Consider the following 21,176-nt stretch of genomic DNA (forward strand, 5'->3'; position numbering starts at 1 on the left):
CAAGGTACTGTAATTGCAAACAACACTCCAAATAAGGTCCAAACGAAGTTCTCCTCTCAACCCAAAACGTCACCCATTCCTTCCCTCCAGAGATGCTGCCTGACCCGCTGAGTTACTCCAGCTATTTGTGTCTATCTTCGGTTTAAACCAGCATCTGCAGTTCCTTCCTACACATTTCTCCTACCTCCAGTTCCCTCCCCTCTACTTTCAAGTCTGAAGAAGGGTTCTAACCCAAAATGTAACCCATCCTTTTTCTCCGGAGATACTGCCTGACCCGCTGAGTTACTCCAGCACTTTGTGTCTATCTTCCCAATGATGTTCAATGGTTTGGCACATTCCTGATGGGATTCCCCAGCATAGGAATCAAGCATCACGGAAACATCCCGTCAGCCCAAACTCCTGTCAACCGATATTCCTATCTACGCCAATCCCACTTTCCTACATTTGATCCCTCAATTTCTTCCCTATCCATGTACCTATTTATGTTTAGAAGAATGAGGGGGGACCTCATTGAAACATACAGAATAGTGAAAGGCTTGGATAGAGTGGATGCGGAGAGGATGTTTCCACTAGTGGGAGAGTCCAGGACTAGAGGTCACAGCCTCAGAATTAAAGCACATTCTTTTAGGAAGGACATGAGGAGGGATTTCTTTAGTTCGAGGGCGGTGAATCTGTGGAATTCTTTGCCACAGAGGCTGTCGAGGCCAAGTCAGTGGATATTTTTAAGGCAGAGATAGATAGACGCTTGATCAGTACGGGTGTCAGAGGTTGTGGGGAGAAGGCAGGAGAATGGGGTTAGGAGGGAGAGATAGATCAGCCATGATTGAAAGGCGGAGTAGACTTTATGGGCCAATTGACCTAATTCTGCTCCTATTCCTTTTGAGCTTATCCAAATGTTTTTTAAATGCAATGTCGTACCTGTCTCCACCTCTTGCAGCTTGGTACATATAACCACCACCCTCTGACTGTAAAGTTGCCCCTCAGATTTCATAGTCATAGTCATTCAGTGTGGAAACTGGCCCTTCGGCCCAAGCCCATCTAACCAACATGTCCCATCTACACTAGTACATTCCCTGTGGTACACCACTGGCCACAGACTTGCGCCAAAACATGGCACCTCTTGCATGCGGGATCAATGGACTATTTCCGTACACTTGCTAATCGGGGACGTGCTTGGGTATGCCAATAATATACTGGACTGTTTGTAAGCAAAGAATTTCACTGGGCTTTTGCACTTGGCACATGAGACAAAATAAGCGGCATTGAGCTGTTGTACCATTGCAGTCAGAAAAAAAGCCATTCGTCACTATGCCAATCACCAAGCGGATTTTGAACTCGGTTTATCGTACAGAAACATATAAAATTGTTAAGGGATTCTTCAGACTGAGTTACTCCAGCATTTTGTGTCACTCTTTGCTGTTGAGCATTCTCTTTAATGTTTGAGGTAACGCCAACTACTGCAATTAATGGACTGGAATGAACAAGGTGGAAGATTGTATGCATTTTGTCCAATTCCTCTGACTCTCAGTCTGAAGAAGGGTCTCGACCCGAAATGTCACCTACTCCTTTTCTCCAGAGATGGCTGTCTGACCTGCTGAATTATTCCAGCGTTTTTTTTTGCGTATACCCATTAAAGTGCGCTGGATTTTGTTGGCACGTGTTTATATAGCCCCATCTGTAATCTCACGGTGTGCCAAAGCAAATCGCAGCTAATTATTAATATCTGAAGTCCAGTTATTGTTGCAAGAAGGAAACACATTAAGCCACAAACAACACTGAAACAAAGGCACATTACCACAGCATTTTCTCCCATCATTGCTGCGGAAATCAATTAAGACCCGTGATTTTATTCCACTTATTAACACACTCATGGCACGGAAGCTAACATGTTAAAGTAAAGGTTTAAACAAATGTTAAGTACAATCGTGTGAGGCATTGTTTACAGTTAGTCAAATTGGCAAGTGGTCAACTCTGGCGAATTGATTTTACTTTCAATAGAATAAATGCTATGCACGAGAAACAGGCCTGATTGATCTTCAGTGTTTGTTTAAAAAAAAAACATTCACTTACCTCCTCAGATACTGAGCCCAGGTTGAAGCTGGATTGTTTTTCCCCGCCATGGAAGAATTCAAGCTTACATTTTACTTTCCAGTGAAGCCCTTGGACAAAGTAAGCTTCATTTGCTTCAACCCTCCCCACAACAACGTCCAACGAGCAGCTACAATAACAAAACAACGACTTCCCCTGTGCACGCTGCTTTTGCGGACTTCTGTACAAACGCAAGCACACACACACACACAAGGACGACTGCTGCAACTTTGCTGGCGATTTATATTTATTCTACAATATCTTATCTCGATCAGGAAGAGGCGGGATGGAAAAGTTCACACGGGATTGTGTAAGCTAGTGCTGACTTGAAGGATTTTTCTTCAACTACCCACTAGCGACAACGTTATTGTGGATACCCAAGTTAAAAAGGGCTCCTTGCAACTTACAAAAAAAGGAATATATTTAAAGCTGGCCACGCTGACAAGAAAAACATGACTTTATGCCAGCTGCAGTAACTCGATCCGACCCACTCTTGCTAACTTTGACCTATTTTAAGTCATAACAGTTAGCATCTTAAAACACAGGCATGACCACGGTGAAAGAAAAGAGCAACACTTCAAGACAGGGCCAGCCATCCGGAGGAATATTACTACCTCCAAACATGACTTTGAGTTTAGTTTATTGCCATGTGTACCGAGGTACAGTGAAAAGCGTTTGTGTCTATCTTCCCAATGATGTTCAATGGTTTGGCACATTCCTGACGGGATTCCCCAGCATAGCATTTGTCACGTGCCAAACAGTCAGCGGAAAGTCAATGCATGATTACAATCGGGCCTTCCACTGTGCATAGATACATGATAAACCTGCAGATGTATAGGTTCAAGAGCAGATGACGTTAACTAGAGACATTGAATACCCCAACCAAGAGAACCGTAAGGGAAGCAGTTAACATACAACATATGTCAGCCATACCTTACATTTTTTAAAATAAGATTCGGCTAGAGTTTCTGTCCATCTGTAAAGAATACATAGACATATTGTTAACTGAAGCTATTCACAGGAACTCTCAGATATGTGCAATAGAGTATCCAGAAAAAAGGCTTTGCAGACAATTGTCTGAGGCAAAGATCCAGGGTCATCACTTTGCAATTACTGACTACTGAAATTGGTTTTTAGCCAAGTATATTATCGTTATGTCCATTGATCCTGATAAATACCTTTGAAAAAGAACAGCTGCACAATAAATACATAAATTAAGTGAGTTTAGTTTAGTTGAGAGATACAGCACGGAAACAGGCCCTTCGGCCCACTGAGTCCATGCAGACCAGCGATCGGTACACTAGTACACTAGCACTATCCTACACACTAGGGACAATTTACAATTTTACCAAGCCAATTAACCGACAAACCTGCACGTCTTTGGAACGTGGGAGGAAACCGGAGCACCCGGAGAAAACCCACGCGGTCACAGGGAGAACGATCCATACAGACAGCACCCGTGGTCAGGATCGAACCTAGGTCTCTGGCGCTATGGGGCAGCAGTTCTATTGCGACGTCACCATGCCGTCCTTGTATTTTATCATATATTGTATATTGTACGTTATTGTATATGATATATTGTCATATACAAGACAAAAGGGCGGCACGGTGGCGCAGCGGTAGAGTTGCTGCCTTACAGCGAATGCAGCGCCGGAGACTCAGGTTCGATCCTGACTACGGGCGCCGTCTGTACGGAGTTTGTACGTTCTCCCCGTGACCTGTGTGGGTTTTCTCCGAGATCTTCGGTTTCCTCCCACACTCCAAAGACGTACAGGTATGTAGGTTAATTGACTGGGTAAATGTAAAAATTGTCCCTAGTATGTGTAGGATAGTGTTAATGTGCGGGGATCGCTGGGCGGCGCGGACTCGGTGGTCCGAAGGGCCTGTTTCCGCGCTTTATCTCTAAATCCAAATCTCTAAATCTAAATCTAAAAGAGTAAAATACTTATTTTGCATACAGTTCAGTAAAATGATCACAACACATAAACACACACAATGCCAGATTAAGTACAATATCCCTCCCTTCAGTCAGAGCAAACGTCCACACACAGGATCTGTGAGTGTTTAACCAGAGCTGTTGGTGTCTTGCCAGTCAGTCATCCTGCCCCGCCAGCAATGGTGGGACCATGTCAGGCACCCTCTCCTTTACCAAGATGGCGGCGCGTCGGCGACGCCAAGGAGACGGGCCGGCAGCGCATGCGCCCCCCGGGCCGCTGGCGACGGCTGCGTGACCCCCGGCGTCACCCTGACCCGGAAGCGGTAGCGGTAGTAGCCGGGGAAGGGACTGGTGTTGATGGAGTTGTGACTGTTGTTGTGTGAAGAAGCACAAAGGTACAAGTATAGACCCAGCCCGGCACAGAGCCGCGCACTGCTGCTACAGCGGGCCACATCGTCATTATCGATAATAATGTGCATTATTATATATATATAAAATCACATATGTGTATGTGTGTGTACGTACACATGTATGTATATGTGTGTGTACGTACACATGTATGTATATGTGTGTGTATGTACGTGCGTATGTATGTACATGTGTTGTACACCTGTATGTATATGTGTGTGTGCGTACACATGTATATATGTGTGTACGTATGTATATGTGTGTACGTACACATGTATGTATATGTGTGCGTACACATGTATGTATATGTGTGTGTACGTACGTATGTATGTATATGTGTGTGTACGTATGTATGTATATGTGTGTACGTACATAAGTATGTATGTGTGTACGTACATAAGTATGTATGTGTGTACGTACATATGTATGTATATGTGTGTACATATGTACGTATGTATGTATATGTGTGTGTGTATACATATGTGTGTATATGTGTGTACGTACATATGTATGTATATGTGTGTACGTACATATGTATGTATGTACGTATGTATATATATATATGCGTGTGCGTACATATGTATGTATATATGCGTGCGTGCGTACATCTATGTATATGTGTGTGTATGTACGTAGGTATGTATGTGTATGTGTGTACATATGTATGTATATGTGTGTGTATATACGTACGTATGTATGTATATATGTGTGGAGTGTGAGCATGGATTGTGTGGGTGAGTGGGGATTCTGTGAGTATGGATTGTGGAGTGAGTGATTGCGGATTGTGTGAGTGAGCGGGGATTCTGTGCGTATGGTGCCAGGAAAATAACCTCTCTCTCAATGTCAGCAAAACCAATAGAGATGATCGTGGACTACAGGAGACAGCGGGGGAGTGGACACCTCCCCATCCACATCGGTGATGCTGAGGTTGGAAGGGTCAGCAGCTTTAAGTTCCTCGGTGTGCACATCACTGAGGACCTTTCCTGGACACTGCACACGGACACAATAACAAAGAAGGCCCGCCAGCGGCTCTTTTTCCTGTGAAGACTGAGGAAGTTTGGCATGAACGCCAGCATCCTCACAAACTTCTACAGATGCACCATCAAGAGCCTGCTGACGGGCTGCATTACAGTCTGGTACGGGAACTGTTCTGCCCACAGCCACAAATCACTGCAGAGAGTGGTGAAGACGGCACAGCACATCACTGGCAACTGTCTCCCGGCCATTCAGGACATTTTCTACCGGCGGTGCCTGCGGAAGGCACGCAGCATCATCAAGGACCGCAGCCACCCAGCACGCAGGCTGTTCTCCTTGTTACCGTCAGGCAGACGATACAGGAGTATGGTTGCGTGTACCACCAGACTTAAGAACAGTTTCTACCATCAGGCCATCAGGCTTCTGAACTCATAAACACATTTCACATCATATATGTTGATTATTTTTAATATTGTCTTTTTAACTATTTTTAATATTGTCTTTTTACCTTACTAATGTCATTTTTTATCTTATTTATCCTTGGAATATTACTGCTGAGGTGACTCGTTGTCTTGTCAAATACATTTCATTGTACCGTTGACCCAGTGCCAACCTACAAATGACAAATAAAATTTATTGTTATTATTATTATTGTGGAGTGTGAGTGAGTGGGGATTCTGTGTAAGAATTGTGGAGTGCGAGTGTGTGTGGATTGTGTAAGTGAGCGGGGATTCCGAGTAGGAATTGTGGAGTGTGAGGCCGTGAGTGGCTTGTTTAAGTGAGTGGGGATTCTGTGAGTATGGATTGCAGAGTGTGTGAGTTCAATTAAGTTTATTGTCACGTGTACCGAGGTACAGTGAAAAGCTTTTGTTGTGTGCTATACCAGTTAGCGGAAAGACAATACCTGATTATAAATTGAGCCATTTACAGTGTACAGGTACGTGATAAGGGAATAACGTTTCGTGCAAGGTAAAGCCAGCAAAGTCCGATCAAGGATAGTCCAAGGGTCACCAATGAGGTAGATAGTAGTTCAGCACTGCTCTCTGTGGCAGGATGATTCAGTTGCTTGATAACGGCTGGGAAGAAACTACCCCTGAATCTGGATGTGTGCATTTGCACACTTCTGTACATTTTGCCTGATGGGAGAGGGGAGAAGAGAGAGTGGCCGGGGTGCGACTCGTCTTTGATTATGCTGCTGGCCTTGCCGAGGCAGCATGAGGTATAAATGGAGTCAATAGAAGGGAAGTTTGTTTGTGTGATGGTCCGGGCTGCGTCCAAAACTCGCTGCAATTTCCTGTGGTCTTGGATGGAGCTGTTCCCAAAGGAAGCTTTGTCAGAACTGGGAAGGAGGCAAAAAGAGTGCGTTAAGCTGCAAGAAGGTTTTATTATGTGTAGGAAGGAAGTGCAGATGCCAGTTTACACAGACGATAGAAACAAAATGCTGGAGCAATTCAGCAGGTCAGTCAGCATCTCTTGAGAAAAGGGATAGTTGGCGTTCTTCAGACCACTTGGGTATGACCCTTCGGTCTCGACGCAAAACGTCACTATTTTCTCCAGAGATGCTGCCTTACCCGCTGCGTTACTCCAGCATTTTGTGTGTAGGCGGGTTTGTTATCTTGGATAGGGTGACCATGGAGATCAATTGTAACAAGGTTATATCTGGAGAGTGTGTGAATCAGAGCAGTTAGAGAGTGGAAACATAGACTGAAGAATGGGGGAGTTGCAAATTTGAGAGCAGGAAAACATGTCCAGCAAGAAATGCCCTCTACTTCTGGAGAGAAAAATATTTACAAAAAAAACAAGCTAAGCCAATATGACACTGAAGATAGACACAAAATGCTGGAGTAACTCGGCAGGGCAGGCAACATCACTGGAGAGAAGGAATGGGTGACGTTTTGGGTCGATTCCCTTCAGACGTCTCGGCTTGAAACGTCACCCATTCCTCTCCAGAGATGCTGCCTTCTCCAGCATTTTGTGTCTATCCTCGGTGTGTAACCACCATATGCAGTCACTTCCTACACTAGCCAATATCACTGATGGGTGACCTAGGCAGATTGAGGAGTCCTTTAAACTGTAGTTAGAATTCAGTGTGGTGTCTGTGAGAAAGCAACGAGCCAAGATGGGTGCTCTAGTCTTGGTATCGATAATAGAATTTATTTCTATTACATGTTTTAATTAAATACTTGCATCAAGATACAACTTAATGAGTAGGAATGAACTGCAGATGTCAATTTAAACCGAAAATAGGCACAAAATGCTGGAGTAACTCAGCGGGACAGGCAGCATCTCTGGAAAGAAGGAATGGGTGGCGTTTCAGGTCGAGACCCTTCTTCAGACTGATGTCAGGGGAGAGGGAGATGCATTGATAAGGATGCGTAAGGTGTGAAAACAGGATAAAGGGAATGCAGATCAAGGAAAATGTAGAATTAATGAGAACATAATGATGAAAGCCAGATATTTGGAACAACGGAACAGCAACTGCGAAAAATAACCTGTGAAACTTTAAATACGTCAAAGTTCATGTGGAAGTCTAGAAAATATTTGAAAACATTTCTTGTAAATTGTGTCGTTACTAGAATTTCAGAAAAACCGTGAGGCAGATTGGCTTCGATCTGTTTTCGGTATCCAGATAACCAGTGGTGCAGTGGACGATTTGAGTCTTGCTAAACATGAAGAGAGAGTGCTTTCAGATGTAAAGTGACGCTGAGGAAAAAACTATCCTTGTGGCAGGACTCATTGAGGTGAGCAGAATCTATTTCAATGTCTTTTTCTCCACCCTGCCACCCACACTGCTTATTAAGTTATCACCGTTTAGTTTAATTTAGTTTATTACCACGTGTTTAATACAGAGAAATGTGAGGTGTTGCATCTTGGGAAGTCTAACATGGGCAGGACCTACATAGTGAATGGTAGTGCTCTGGGGAATGTTGTAGAGCAGAGGGATCTAGGAGTGGGGGTGCATGGTTCCTTTCCAGGTCGAGTCGCAGGTAGATAAGGTGGTCAAAAAGGCGTTTGGCACATTGGCCTTCATCAGTCAGAGCATTGAGTGTAGAAGTTTGGAAGTCATGTTGCAGTTGTATAAGACGTTGGTGAGACTGCATTTAGAGTATTGTGTTCAGTTCTGGGCACCGTGTTATAGGAAAGATGTTGTCAAGCTGGAAAGGGCACAGAGAAGATTTACGATGATGTTGCCAGGACTCGAGGGTCTGAGCTATAGGGAGAGGTTGAGGAGGCTGAGACTCTATTCCTTGGAGCGCAGGATGACGAGGGGTGATCTTATAGCGGTGTATAAAATCATGAGACGAATAGATCGGGTAGACTCACAGAGTCTCTTGCCCAGAGTAGGGGAATCGAGGACCAGAGGACATAGGTTTAATGTGCAGGGGGAAAAGATTTAATAGGAATCTGAAGGGTAACTTTTTCACACAAAGGGTGGCAGGTGGATGGAACAAGCTGCCAGAGGAGGTAGGTGAGGCTGGGACTATCGCAATGTTTTAGAAACAGTTGGACAGATACATGGATAGGACAGGTTTGGAGGGATATGGACCAAACGCAGGCAGGACTAGTGTAGCTGGGACATGTTGGCCGGTGTGGGCAAGTTGGGCCGAAGGGCCTGGTTCCGCATTGTATCACTCTTGACGCTATGTGTCCTGAGGTACAGTGAAAAGCTTTTGTTGCGTGCTATCCAGTCAGCAGAAAGACAATACATGATAGCAATCGAGCCATTTACAGTGGATAGATACATGTTAAGGGGATAACGTTTAGTTCGAGGTAAAGCCAACAAAGTCTGATCAAGGATAGTACGAGGGTCACCAAAGAGGTCACCAACGTTAATGAAAGTGTGAGTTTGAGATCGTAAAATCGTGGAAATGCACAGAAGATAAAATGACCATAAACTGTAGTAAATCCGAATAAAGTTAAATGCATAATTATTCTCTACCAAAAGTTGCAGCCTTGTAATTGTATTCAAGCTCATTATTCTGAATTTAATCTCTGCAAACATTTAATGAGTCTCGATCCCAAATGTTGTCTGCCCATTTTTCTCCACAGAGGCAACCTGTCCTGCAGAGTTCTTCCAGTAGTTTGTTTCTTACTACTTTATCCAAGGAGATTTTGCAACTGTTTAAAAGCGTAATGAGATTTATAGTGAAGGAAAAAAACCTGCAGGTGCTGGTCTAAATCGAAGGTAGACACACTGGAATAACTCAGCGGGTCAGGCAGCATCTCGGGAGAGAAGGAATGGGTGATGTTTCGGGCCGAGACCCGACTTCTCGATCCTTTGTGGAGTCCAGGAAGGAAAGGAAGAGTTTGTTGAGGGTGTGAATCTGGCGTTGGATGAAGTGCAATTGGAGTCCGTTGCAGGTGTGGGCGAATGAGGCCTGGAGCTGTGGGAGAGTCAGAGCGAGGGCCTGCTGTTGTGAGGAGGGTCTCGACCCGAAACATCACCCATTCCTTCTCTCCCGAGATGCTGCCTGACCCGCTGAGTTACTCCAGCTTTTTGTGTCTACGTGAGATTTATAGTGATGTTGATTAGATAAGAGGATGTCGTTTCATTTGGACATCGGACTGGGGTGGAACTAAGAAAACGTGATAGTGAAAGCATTTAAACTCTCAAGTGATGGAAGATGATTCCCACGGGTTAAGTGGTAACAAGGGATAACAATTTAAGATTTGTATCAGAAGAATAACATCATAAAAGGAATGAGTTGTTATTATGTGGAATACATTATCCTAAATGGTAATTGAAACCTATTTAGTTATGTTGTTTAAGGAAGGATTAGTCACACTAAGAAAGAAAATCTAAAGATCACAATTAGGAAAATGCAGCAATAAGAACTGATGTGGCACGGTGGCACAGCGGTAGAGTCTTACAGTGCCAGAGACCCGTGTTCGATCCTGACTGCAGGTGCTGTCTGTACGGAGTTTGCACGTTCTCCCTGTGAACTTGGGCTGTTCCAGACGTACACTGGCCCCATCCCCGAACTCTACCTCCGCTACATCGACGACTGCATTGGTAGCATATCATCCACCAACATTTCCGTCACCTACAACAGGACCCCACCACTGGCCATATCTTCCCATCCCCTCCCCTCTCTGCATTCCGCAGAGACCGTTCCCTCCGCAACTCCCTGGTCCACTCGTCCCTTCCTACCCAAACCACCCTAACCCCGGGCACTTTCCCTTGCAACCGCACGAGATGCAACACCTGTCCCTTTACCTCCCCCCTCAACTCCATCAAAGGACCCAAACATTCTTTCCAGGTGAGACAGAGGTTCACCTGCACCTCCTCCAACCTCATCTATTGCATCCGCTGCTCTAGATGTCAACTCATCTATATCGGCGAAACCAAGCGCAGGCTCGGCGATCGCTTCGCTGAACACCTGCGCTCGGTCCGCATTAACGCAACTGATCTCCCGGTGGCCCAGCACTTTAACTCCCCCTCCCATTCCCAGTCTGACCTCTCTGTCATGGGCCTCCTCCAGTGCCATAGTGAGGCCCGCCGGAAATTGGAGGAGCAGCACCTCATATTTCGCCTGGGCAGTTTGCGGCCCGGTGGTATGAACGTCGACTTCTCCAACTTCAGATAGCTCCTCTGTCCCTCCCTTCCCCTCCTCCTTCCCAGATCTCCCTCTATCTTCCTGTCTCCACCTATATCCTTCCTTTGTCCCACCCCCGACATCAGTCTGAAGAAGGGTCTCGACCCGAAACGTCACCCATTCCTTCTCTCCCGAGATGCTGCCTGACCTGCTGAGTTACTCCAGCATTTTGTGAATAAATCTCCCTGTGAACACATTGTTTTTTTCTGGGTGCTCCAGTTTCCTCCCACATACCAAAGTCGTACAGGTTTGTAGGCTAATTGGCTTGGTATAATTGTAAATTGCCCCTAGTGTTTAGGATAATGTTAGTGTGTGTCGTGGTTTTCTTCAGCTTCGAAATTAAGACAGGCAACACGGAGAATTCTTCGAGAAGTTATAAGCCTTTATTTGCTGGAACAATCAGGAAGTCAACGGCCTGACTGCCCTGACTGCCCACTTAGTACATCGGGCAGTCTATGTTTATAGGATTATTCCAAACCTTATCTTCTTTACATTACCTCATACCCACCTCCTTTCTTCAGTCATTCATTTCTTTGCAGTCACCCGTCTGTCCCGTCACCATTAAATCCCATTCAGTAATTTATCTGTATCTCAATGCTCACATCCCTTCATACTTCGCCTCCCTTATTTCCCTGCTAGTCCATCCCTCACATCCATCCATCACCCCAAGGCCTATGTCTTTCCTTATCTCTTCTCTTGCCACCATTATCTTTCATTCAAATGTGACAAGGCAAAGAGATAATGGTGTACAGGCAATGCCTAAGTCAAAGGTTACCAAAGTAGGAATGCCTAAGGATTAAGTCTAAGGACCAAATATTGAATAAGGGGTCTAAGGACTGCTAACTGAGGAATAATGCCAGGCTAACTGAGGAATGCCTAAGAGTACACATGCTACACAGTTAACACTTGAATGTCTGAATAGTTACAATGTGTATGCTGCACAGTTTCACTTGAATGTTTGAATTTCGTGCACTATACAAAATATATACTCCCATATGTGCAGCGACCGCTAGTTGGCGTGGACTCGGTGGGCCGAAGGGCCTGTTTCTGCGCTGTATCTCTAAACTAAAGTAAACTAAAAGTGGGTAGTGGAATTAACAAAATAGAAATATGTTGAAAATTGTATGTTTCTTGACTCACTTTGCCCATATCTTTTAAACTCGTACAAAATGCCTATTGTAATAGCCAAATGGTACTCTTGCAGCCATAATAATGTCAGATTTTTGATCTCTTCTCGTTACTTGTGTGTCAGTTAAAATCTTTTTCTAACTTCTCTGGCATGCTTTGTTCTTTCATCGGCATGTCGATGTTCCCACCTGAGTAGATAACAATTTTGTTTGGTAAAGATGGAGTTGAAGTAATGCCGAGCATTTGTGTTTGTTTGTATCCATCACCAGTTCTGTCCTGATCCCTTGGTACCTGAATGAGTGCATCGTGACCATGCACACGGTCTGAAGAACTTGCACCCAGTCTTGGAAAGCTCTTTACAATTCAGGTAAGGTGACCTTTTATTATCAGAGTTCTTTTTCTGCATGGTTGTCAAAGAAAGAACTCGCAGTTCTGAAAATCCTGCCACTTAACTAACCGTAAGAAGATGTGTAAAAATGTGTCATACTTGTTGTTTCCCCCTGGAATCTGAAACCAGATCCAAAATGTACAAAAGCATGCGGCCCGTGAGGCAATTGAAAAGAGCGGCCATTTTAATGGAGAGGGTGAAGGAGGGGGTGGCAGGTCTGTGTTCTGGATAGGGGTGGCAAGTCTGTGTTCTGGATAGGGGTGGCAAGTCTGTGTTCTGGATAGGTGCAGTAGATAATATGGGACAAAGACGCGATTAACAAGATTTAAGGGTATTTCGTAACTTAGTCTGTGCCTTGTGGCGCCTTTTTTTGTGTACTGTGTACGCAAAAACAAAGAATTTCACTGTACATGTGACAATTGCATCTATCTGTGGGACTTGTTGGAAGCTTTGATTGAATTGCATATTTTATGCTGTGGAATTGAGAAAGCTTTGAAGGCAGCTGGTGTGGAAAAAAGTTTAGGTGTTTTAAAAGAAAGGAGGATGAAAATGTACATGTGATGTAAATGTAAGAAGGCATTTTAGAGTTGGAAACAGATAGAGCTGGTTGCTAGCCACGAAGTAAACCTGTGATAAAGTGGGACACCAAGATTCTGTGGCATTCAACATGGTCTGAACAAGCAATTCAGAAGAAGCACAACTTGAGGCATTTTCAGATGTGTTGTGTTTTCTGGGATGATAAGATATGTTCAGTGTGGAGTCATAGGAGAGCTCTTGTCATTTGGGATCTCTCACTCAAAGCAGCTGGGATTAGGTTTAGTTTTATTATTGTCACGTGTACCGAGGTACAGTGAAAAGCAAGCAGTGAAAAACAGAATCGGATCAGATATGCCACACAATTATAGTCAAACCAAACTCAAGGTGGTCGGGATGGTGGGAAGATGGAGCTGGAGGTCACATTAAGCATGAAAGCTATAAGCATTGTAAATATGTTGAGAGGTCAATTTATGTAAAACATTAATTCTACATATGTGCTCCAAGATCTGCTGTGCAGTTATAGTGTTATTTTTGTTTTAATTTCAGATTTTTAGTATCCACAGTATTTTTTTATTCTTGTGCAAATAATAAGTCATGTAAAGTGGACTAGGCAGATTGCTGCTGGGCCTTGCCTAATAGTAAGCTGCTGTAACATTGAAGCTTAGTGTCAAGCGCTGGGATTTTTGCATCCCTAAAAGATCCAAATAGGGTTGAATCTCAACAGATGTTTCCCACTAACGGGGATAAGACTTTCAACAAACTTTCAGGGATACGGGATGGAAACAGGCCCATCGAGTCTACACCGATCCCCATACACGAGTTCTGTCTTGTAGATCAGAGACCATTTACAGAAGCCAATTAACTTACAAACCTGCATGTCTTTGGAATGTGGAAGGAAACTGGAGCACCCGGAGATAAACCCACGCAGAGACAGGGAGAACGTGCGAACTCTGCACAGACAGTACCCATTAGTCAGGATTGAACCCGGGTCTCTGGCGCTGTGTGGCAGCAACTCTACTGCTGTACCACTGTACCGTCCCTAAATAAGTTCAGTTCAGCTTTCTGGCCGAGGTGTTGTCTGTAAGAATTAGGGAAAGCATTTAGACAGTATGTGAAACCTCGTGCTAAATCCACTTGAACTGCGATGGATCATGCTGCAGTAATGTGTAGATCACACATTTCTGTAGAGCTATGTGTGGGGGGCAGTCGGTACAGGAGAAAGTACGTCTAGTTCCTGTGTTCTTGGTGAGAGCAACAGTATGGTTTTACAATACAATTTGATAAATGTGTAGGTTTAGATTTTCTATTGTATTGCATTGGCCCTTATGGCTAAAGGGATCAGGGGGTATGGAGAGAAGGCAGGTACAGGTTACTGAGCTGGATGATCAGCCATGATCATATTGAATGGCGGTGCAGGCTCGAAGGGCCGAATGGCCTACTCCTGCACCTATTTTCTATGTCTATGTTTCTATTACAGTTACAATAGTATTATTAAACCACGCCGTTTCTCCCACCAAGAATAGGCAGGATTTACATGGAAACTAGGAGACAGTCATGGATTCAGGAGACAGTCAAATGTTACCGTGTGATCTTGGATTGATAATAATCTTGGCCTTGAGTTTGCGTTGCTGTTTGCCACAGAACTGAAAGAAGATAACAAAGTAAATTTTTTTTTAAACCAATAATTTCTCCTGTTACCTTGTGCGTAGGAGCAAGAATGTTTAGCGCGATACAAACCTCCAAGACCGAGTTCTTGGACATGGCCCGGGCTGCTCGGGAGGAGAGGAAAGGGCAGAAGGAACGTGAGCAGGCAACGATTGTGATCCAAGCTTTGGCCAGGAGGTACCTCTGCAGGTGTCGGCTGCTTAGAAAAATCAGGTCAATTTTTTTAAAAAAACTTTAAAAAAATGTTCAAACAATTTTCACCGCGGCATTCTGTCATTTAAAAGAAAGAACATTGTGCAAAAAAATAAATCAATAACAAATAATTGTGGCATGCTGTATTAGAAAAATGAACTCCTGATAAAAATCAAAATGGCGAAGATCTTAAAAACAAATCCCGCCGTAACACTCCAACAACCTCCAATCCATTTGAAAATCCCAGTCGTTCAGCATCTGGTTCACTAGACGATCTTTACACTTTCTCCTCAACCTTCCCCCTGCTAAGCGACCACTATTTGGGGCCCCAGGTTCTTGTGCTGTCTTTTAAATTGCTGGTTCTGCTTCCCTTGAAATCCGTCACGTTCATTGGTGTTACTGTGAAACTTTAAAAAAAAAAAAAGAAATGAATTGGAATTGATAAAATAACGCTGGATAATCCAGAATATCTACTACTCTGGCACTACTCCTGAGTGCGTCAGATTAACAAGAGTTTTACTGTAACTCTTCCACACAGTCTAAGATCATTCAACTAAAGGACACTATTCCCTTATCAAAACACAATGCACTGGAGGAGCTCAGCAGGTCAGGCAGCATCTGTGAAGGGAATGGATAGGCGACGCTTTGGGTTGGGACCCTTCTTCAGACTGATTGTAGTGGGATGGGGAGCGGGAAGAGGGAAGAAAGGGAAGCTGGAAAAGAGAGATGGGCCCAGGGCAAAGCCTGCCATTTTCACGTGCCTATCTAAAAGCTTCTAAATGCCACTTTGGTATCTGTGTCCACCACCACCCTTGGCAACACGTTCCGGTTACCTATTACTTCCTATATATAAAACAAAAACTTACCCTGCACGTATCCTTTAAAGTTTCTCCCTCTGACCGTATCGCTATGCTCACTAGTAGTTGAAGTTTCCACCCAGGGGAAAAGGTTCTGACTTGTCTGCCCTAATTTTAGTTTAGTTTAGAGACACAGCGCGGAAACAGGCTCTTCGGCCCACCTGGCCGCACCGACCAGCGATCCCCACACATTAAACACTACCCTGCACACGCGAGGGACAATTTACACATACACCAAGCCAATAAACCTACATACCTGTACGTCTTTGGAGTGTGGGAGGAAACCGAAGATCTCGGAGAAAACCCATGTGGTCACACGGAGAATGTACGAGCTCCGTACAGACAGCACCTGTAGTCTGGATCGAACCCGGGTCTCCGGCGCTGTAAGGCAGCAACTACCGCTGCGCCACCGTATCCCACTCATAATTTTCTATATTTCATTCAGGTCTCTACTTACCCTCTGGCGTTATAGAGAAAACAATCCAAGTTTATCCAACCTCTCCTCATAGTTAATACCCTCTAAACCAGGCAGCATCCAGGTTAACTCTTTCTGCGCCCCTTGCCAAAGCCTCCATGCCTTTCCTGCACTGAAGCGACCAGATGTGCACTCAATACTCTATATGCAACCTGGCAATGTTTTATAGATAACTAGACAAAGTGGACCCGTTGGGTCCAAACCTCTCCTGCATTGGTGCAGCACCCCCCCCTCCCACCCCCCCCCTCTCTCCTCAACCCTCCCTTCTCCCCCACTCCCCCTCCCTCCTCCCCTCCCCTCATTTTAAACTTTAAAATGTGAATAACTTTAAAAATATAACACCAATTTCAATAAAACTACTTGCATTATCACCAAAGTGACAATGGTGAGTATGGTGGGCCTAAAATTGTCGCGCTATCGTGCACCGTTTTGGCTGAAGTTCAGTCATAAACAAGATAACAAACGAGAGTTTTAGTATATAGATGTATGGTTATGGTGAAGCTATTTCGGTGTTGTTGCCTTGCTCTTTTACTTTTTTATGATCACTATCTTGACATATCTCATTTCTCTGCTTTGTATGGACTTTGGTCTTTTCATCTAGGCTTTTAAAAAAAAATTAAAAAAATTGAAGTCACTTTGTAGTTTCTTTTTTGAAATGCCATCAATGTTGATTAATGAGGCAATGTTTCCTTTGCAGACTTGAAATCGATGATTTTTTTGACATCAGTGAATCTAATTCATTAAAGAGAAGTGCGCTCGTTGTGTTCAAAATCGCAAGGAAATTGCTCTTTGTATTTCATGTGAAAGAAGATAAAGAGGTAACTGTACAGGCTGGTAGCTGTCAAATCTATAGCCATAAATGAGGATGGCAAATGAACTGGAGTCCTTCACGTCTTTGCAGAATGTTATTGTGAGGGTCTGTAATGAGGCCAGGGTTTAATCTGGAGATTGAGGTGGGGAATTTCACACGCAAAATGTCAATTTAAGTACTTTCATTAAAATTAATCTGAAGTTTGTGAAGAACTTTCCCTCTCTCTCTCTCCCTCCCCCACCCAAGTTCTCTGACTAGTTTCACTGCCCTGATTAATTTTACTGATAGTTTACTGATCATATGCCTTGTTGTCAGAAAGCAAAGAGTGGGGATAAATGGGTCCCTTTCGGAATGGCAGTCAGTGACCAGTGGGGTACCGCAAGGTTCAGTGCTGGGACCCCAGCTATTTACGATATACATTAATGACTTAGATGAAGGGATTAAAAGTACCATTAGCAAATTTGCAGATGATACTAAGCTGGGGGGTAGTGTGAATTGTGAGGAAGATGCAATAAGGCTGCAGGGTGACTTGGACAGGTTGTGTGAGTGGGCGGATACATGGCAGATGCAGTTTAATGTAGATAAGTGTGAGGTTATTCACTTTGGAAGTAAGAATAGAAAGGCAGATTATTATCTGAATGGTGTCAAGTTAGGAAGAGGGGATGTTCAACGAGATCTGGGTGTCCTAGTGCATCAGTCACTGAAAGGAAGCATGCAGGTACAGCAGGCAGTGAAGAAAGCCAATGGAATGTTGGCCTTCATAACAAGAGGAGTTGAGTATCGGAGCAAAGAGGTCCTTCTACAGTTGTACCGGGCCCTGGTGAGACCGCACCTGGAGTACTGTGTGCAGTTTTGTTCTCCAAATTTGAGGAAGGATATTCTTGCTATTGAGGGTGTGCAGCGTAGGTTCACTAGGTTAATTCCCAGAATGGCGGGACTGTCGTATGTTGAAAGGCTGGAGCAATTAGGCTTGTATACACTGGAATTTAGAAGGATGAGGGGGGATCTTATTGAAACATATAAGATAATTAGGGGATTGGACACATTAGAGGCAGGAAACATGTTCCCAATGTTGGGGGAGTCCAGAACAAGGGGCCACAGTTTAAGAATAAGGGGTAGGCCATTTAGAACGGAGATGAGGAAGAACTTTTTCAGTCAGAGAGTGGTGAAGGTGTGGAATTCTCTGCCTCAGAAGGCAGTGGAGGCCAGTTCGTTGGATGCTTTCAAGAGAGAGCTGGATAGAGCTCTTAAGGATAGCGGAGTGAGGGGGTATGGGGAGAAGGCAGGAACGGGGTACTGATTGAGAATGATCAGCCATGATCGCATTGAATGGCGGTGCTGGCTCGAAGGGCTGAATGGCCTACTCCTGCACCTATTGTCTATTGTCACCTTGGTCACTGGTGGGTGTAGACTCGATGGGCCAAAGAACCTGTTTCCTGTATCTCTAAACTAAACTAATATCTACCCCCATCCTCGATCTTTCGCCAGCATAGTCCAAATGTGACTGATGTGGTTTTCTTAACTATTCTCTAAAATAGCCACATAAGCCATTTGTTTGTCTAAAATTGGGCGTAATTTGGCATAGTTTGGAGGTTTGAAGAAATTAACCCATTCATAGAAACGTGGAAACATGGAAAATAGGTGCAGGAGTAGGCAATTCGGACCTTCGAGCCAGCACCGCCATTCAATATGATCATGGTTGATCATCCAAAATCAGTAGCCCGTTCCTGCTTTCTCCCCATATCCCTTGATTCCGTTAGCCCTAAGAGCTAAATCTAACTCTCTCTTGAATACATCCAGTGAATTGGCCTCCACTGCCTTCTGTGGTGGAGAATTCCACAGATTCACAACTCTCCGGGTGAAAAAGTTTTTCCTCGTCTCAGTTCTAAACGGCCTACCCTTTATTCTTAAACTGTGACTCCGGGTTCAGGACTCTCCCAACCTCGGGAACATTTTCCTGCATCATGCCTGTACAATCCTTTAAGAATTTCCCCTAATTATGGCCAATTTAGGCGAGTGGGCTGACTTTTATCAAACCTCCAAACTGTGACCTAGTCATTTCCAAGCGGATCTTTTTAGTGATTAATCTTTCTTTATCAGTTTGTGGAAATCGAGAACTTCTTTGCTCATTATTATCTCAGTCATGGCCATACCTTCTCCCTCTATCTCTTCTCCCTAGTTTATTTCAGTAATGACTTTTTACTCCTTTCCAGAGACTTCAGAAGCTGTGCAACTGTATCCTGAATAGCATGGAGGTGGAGAATGAGCCCAAGGTAAGTGAGTATTGGTTTTCCAATCTGTTAAGTATTACCCATTCTATGCATTTCTAATGGCTTAAAAGTATTGGGGGAAAGCAGCTGTACAGACGAGCAAAATTACACTAATTTCCAAAATTACAGTAATATCTTGCACTAAATATTATATCCTATATGCTGTATCTACACTGTAGACGGCTGGATTGTAATGTATAGTCTTTTCTTTGACTGGATAGCATGCAACAAAAGGCTTTTCACTGTACCTGGTGGTGAAACGGTAAAGTTGTTGCCTTGCAGCACCAGAGACCCGGGTTCGATCCCGACCACAGGTGCAGGTTGTACAGAGTGTGTACGTTCTCTGGCTTTTCTCTGAGATCTTCGGTTTCCTCCCACACTCCAAAGACGTACAGGTTTGTAGGTTTTCCTCACACAGAGAGTGGTGAGTCTGTGGAATTCTCTGCCACAGAAGGTAGTTGAGGCCAGTTCATTGGCTATATTTAAGAGGGAGTTAGATGTGGCCCTTGTGGCTAAAGGGATCAGGGGGTATGGAGAGAAGGCAGGTACAGGTTACTGAGCTGGATGATCAGCCATGATCATATTGAATGGCGGTGCAGGCTCGAAGGGCCGAATGGCCTACTCCTGCACCTATTTTCTATGTTTCTATGTTAACTGGCTTGATAAATGTAAATATTGTCTCGAGTGTGTATGTAGGATAGTGCTAATGTGCAGAGATCGCTGGTCGGCGAAGACCCTGTGGGCCGAAGGGCCTGTCTCCGTGCTGTACAGGTTTGTAGGTTGATTGGCTTGGTATAAGTGTAAATTGTCCCTAGTGTGTGTAGGATAGTGTTAATGTGTGGGGATCGCTGGTCGGTGCGGACTCAGTGGATCGAATGGCCTGTTTCTGCCCTGTATATCTAAACTAAACTAAACACAATAATAAACCGCACTAAAACTAAACTAGACTATCGACAGGAATATAGAATAGCATCTGAATGGTGCATGTAATTTATGACCTTTTTCTAATTCACTGGAGCATATTATGCAGGTTTATAGAATATTGTGTACCCCAAAAAGTAGGTGCTCGAGATGTAAGCAGGATTGTTCTGGCAGGATTATATTTGCCTTTTTTAAACCTATTAAACTTTAAGAGCAAAATTCAAACTGCTCGATGAACTCAGTAGGTCAAGCAGCACCTGTAGAGGGAAATGGGCAGACGGCATTTTGGTTTGGCACCCCTCTTTCAAACTGGACAAGAGGGAAAAAAGCTGGTGGAAAGAGGTGAATGAAAGAGGTGTGGCAAGAACTGGCAAGTTAGAAATGGATGCAGGTAAGGAGGAGTTGATTGTTAATTCCTAGGATCAGAGGTCATAGCCTCAGAATTAAAGAAACTTTCTTTAGGAAGGGGGTGAGGAGGAATTTCTCTAGTCAGTGTGTGTTAAATCTGTGGAAATTATTGCCACAAAAGGCTGTGGATATTTTTAAGGCAGAGATAGATAGATTCTTGATTGGTACGGGTGTCAGGGGTTATGGGGAGAAGGCAGGAGAATTGGGTTAGGAGGGAGAGATAGATCAGCCATGATTGAATGGCAGAGTAGACTTAATGGGCGAAAGGCCTAATTCTGCTTCTATCACTTATGAACTATGAATCATAAGACATTGGAGCAGAATTAGGCCATTCTGCCCATCGAGTCTACTCTGCCATTTGATCATGGCTGATCTATTTTATTTCCTCTCAACCCCAATCTCCTGCCTTCTCCCTGTAGCCTTTGACGCCCTCACTAAGCAAGAACCTATCAATCTCCACATTAAAAATACCCGATGACTTGACCTCCACAGCCGTCTGCGGCGATGAATTCCGCAGATT

At 44.1% G+C, this 21,176-nt stretch overlaps 2 protein-coding genes across 6 annotated transcripts in view; one reads left to right on the forward strand and one right to left on the reverse strand.

The window, feature by feature from the left end:
• Positions 1–2,292, reverse strand: part of acacb (acetyl-CoA carboxylase beta) — a 121,259-nt gene extending 118,967 nt beyond the window's left edge. For all 5 annotated transcript variants that reach the window (XR_013548904.1, XR_013548903.1, XR_013548905.1 and 2 more), the window contains exon 1: positions 2,071–2,292. Coding sequence is in view for 2 of the 5 variants with exons in the window: in XM_078421736.1 (XP_078277862.1) it covers positions 2,071–2,120 (50 nt within the window). In the remaining 3 variants the exon portion in view is untranslated. The remainder of the gene's footprint in view (positions 1–2,070) is intronic.
• A 2,075-nt stretch (positions 2,293–4,367) lies between these two features.
• The window catches only part of ube3b (ubiquitin protein ligase E3B), a 54,309-nt gene continuing 37,500 nt past the window's right edge, over positions 4,368–21,176 (forward strand). The window contains exons 1-6 of the mRNA XM_078421323.1: positions 4,368–4,419; positions 7,984–8,148; positions 12,402–12,499; positions 14,767–14,935; positions 16,944–17,064; positions 19,271–19,330. Coding sequence (XP_078277449.1) covers positions 14,775–14,935; positions 16,944–17,064; positions 19,271–19,330 — 342 coding nt within the window. The 5' untranslated portion in view covers positions 4,368–4,419; positions 7,984–8,148; positions 12,402–12,499; positions 14,767–14,774. The remainder of the gene's footprint in view (positions 4,420–7,983; positions 8,149–12,401; positions 12,500–14,766; positions 14,936–16,943; positions 17,065–19,270; positions 19,331–21,176) is intronic.

This window comes from Rhinoraja longicauda, chromosome 25, assembly GCF_053455715.1.
Source record: "Rhinoraja longicauda isolate Sanriku21f chromosome 25, sRhiLon1.1, whole genome shotgun sequence".
In the NCBI taxonomy this organism is placed as follows: domain Eukaryota; kingdom Metazoa; phylum Chordata; class Chondrichthyes; order Rajiformes; family Arhynchobatidae; genus Rhinoraja; species Rhinoraja longicauda.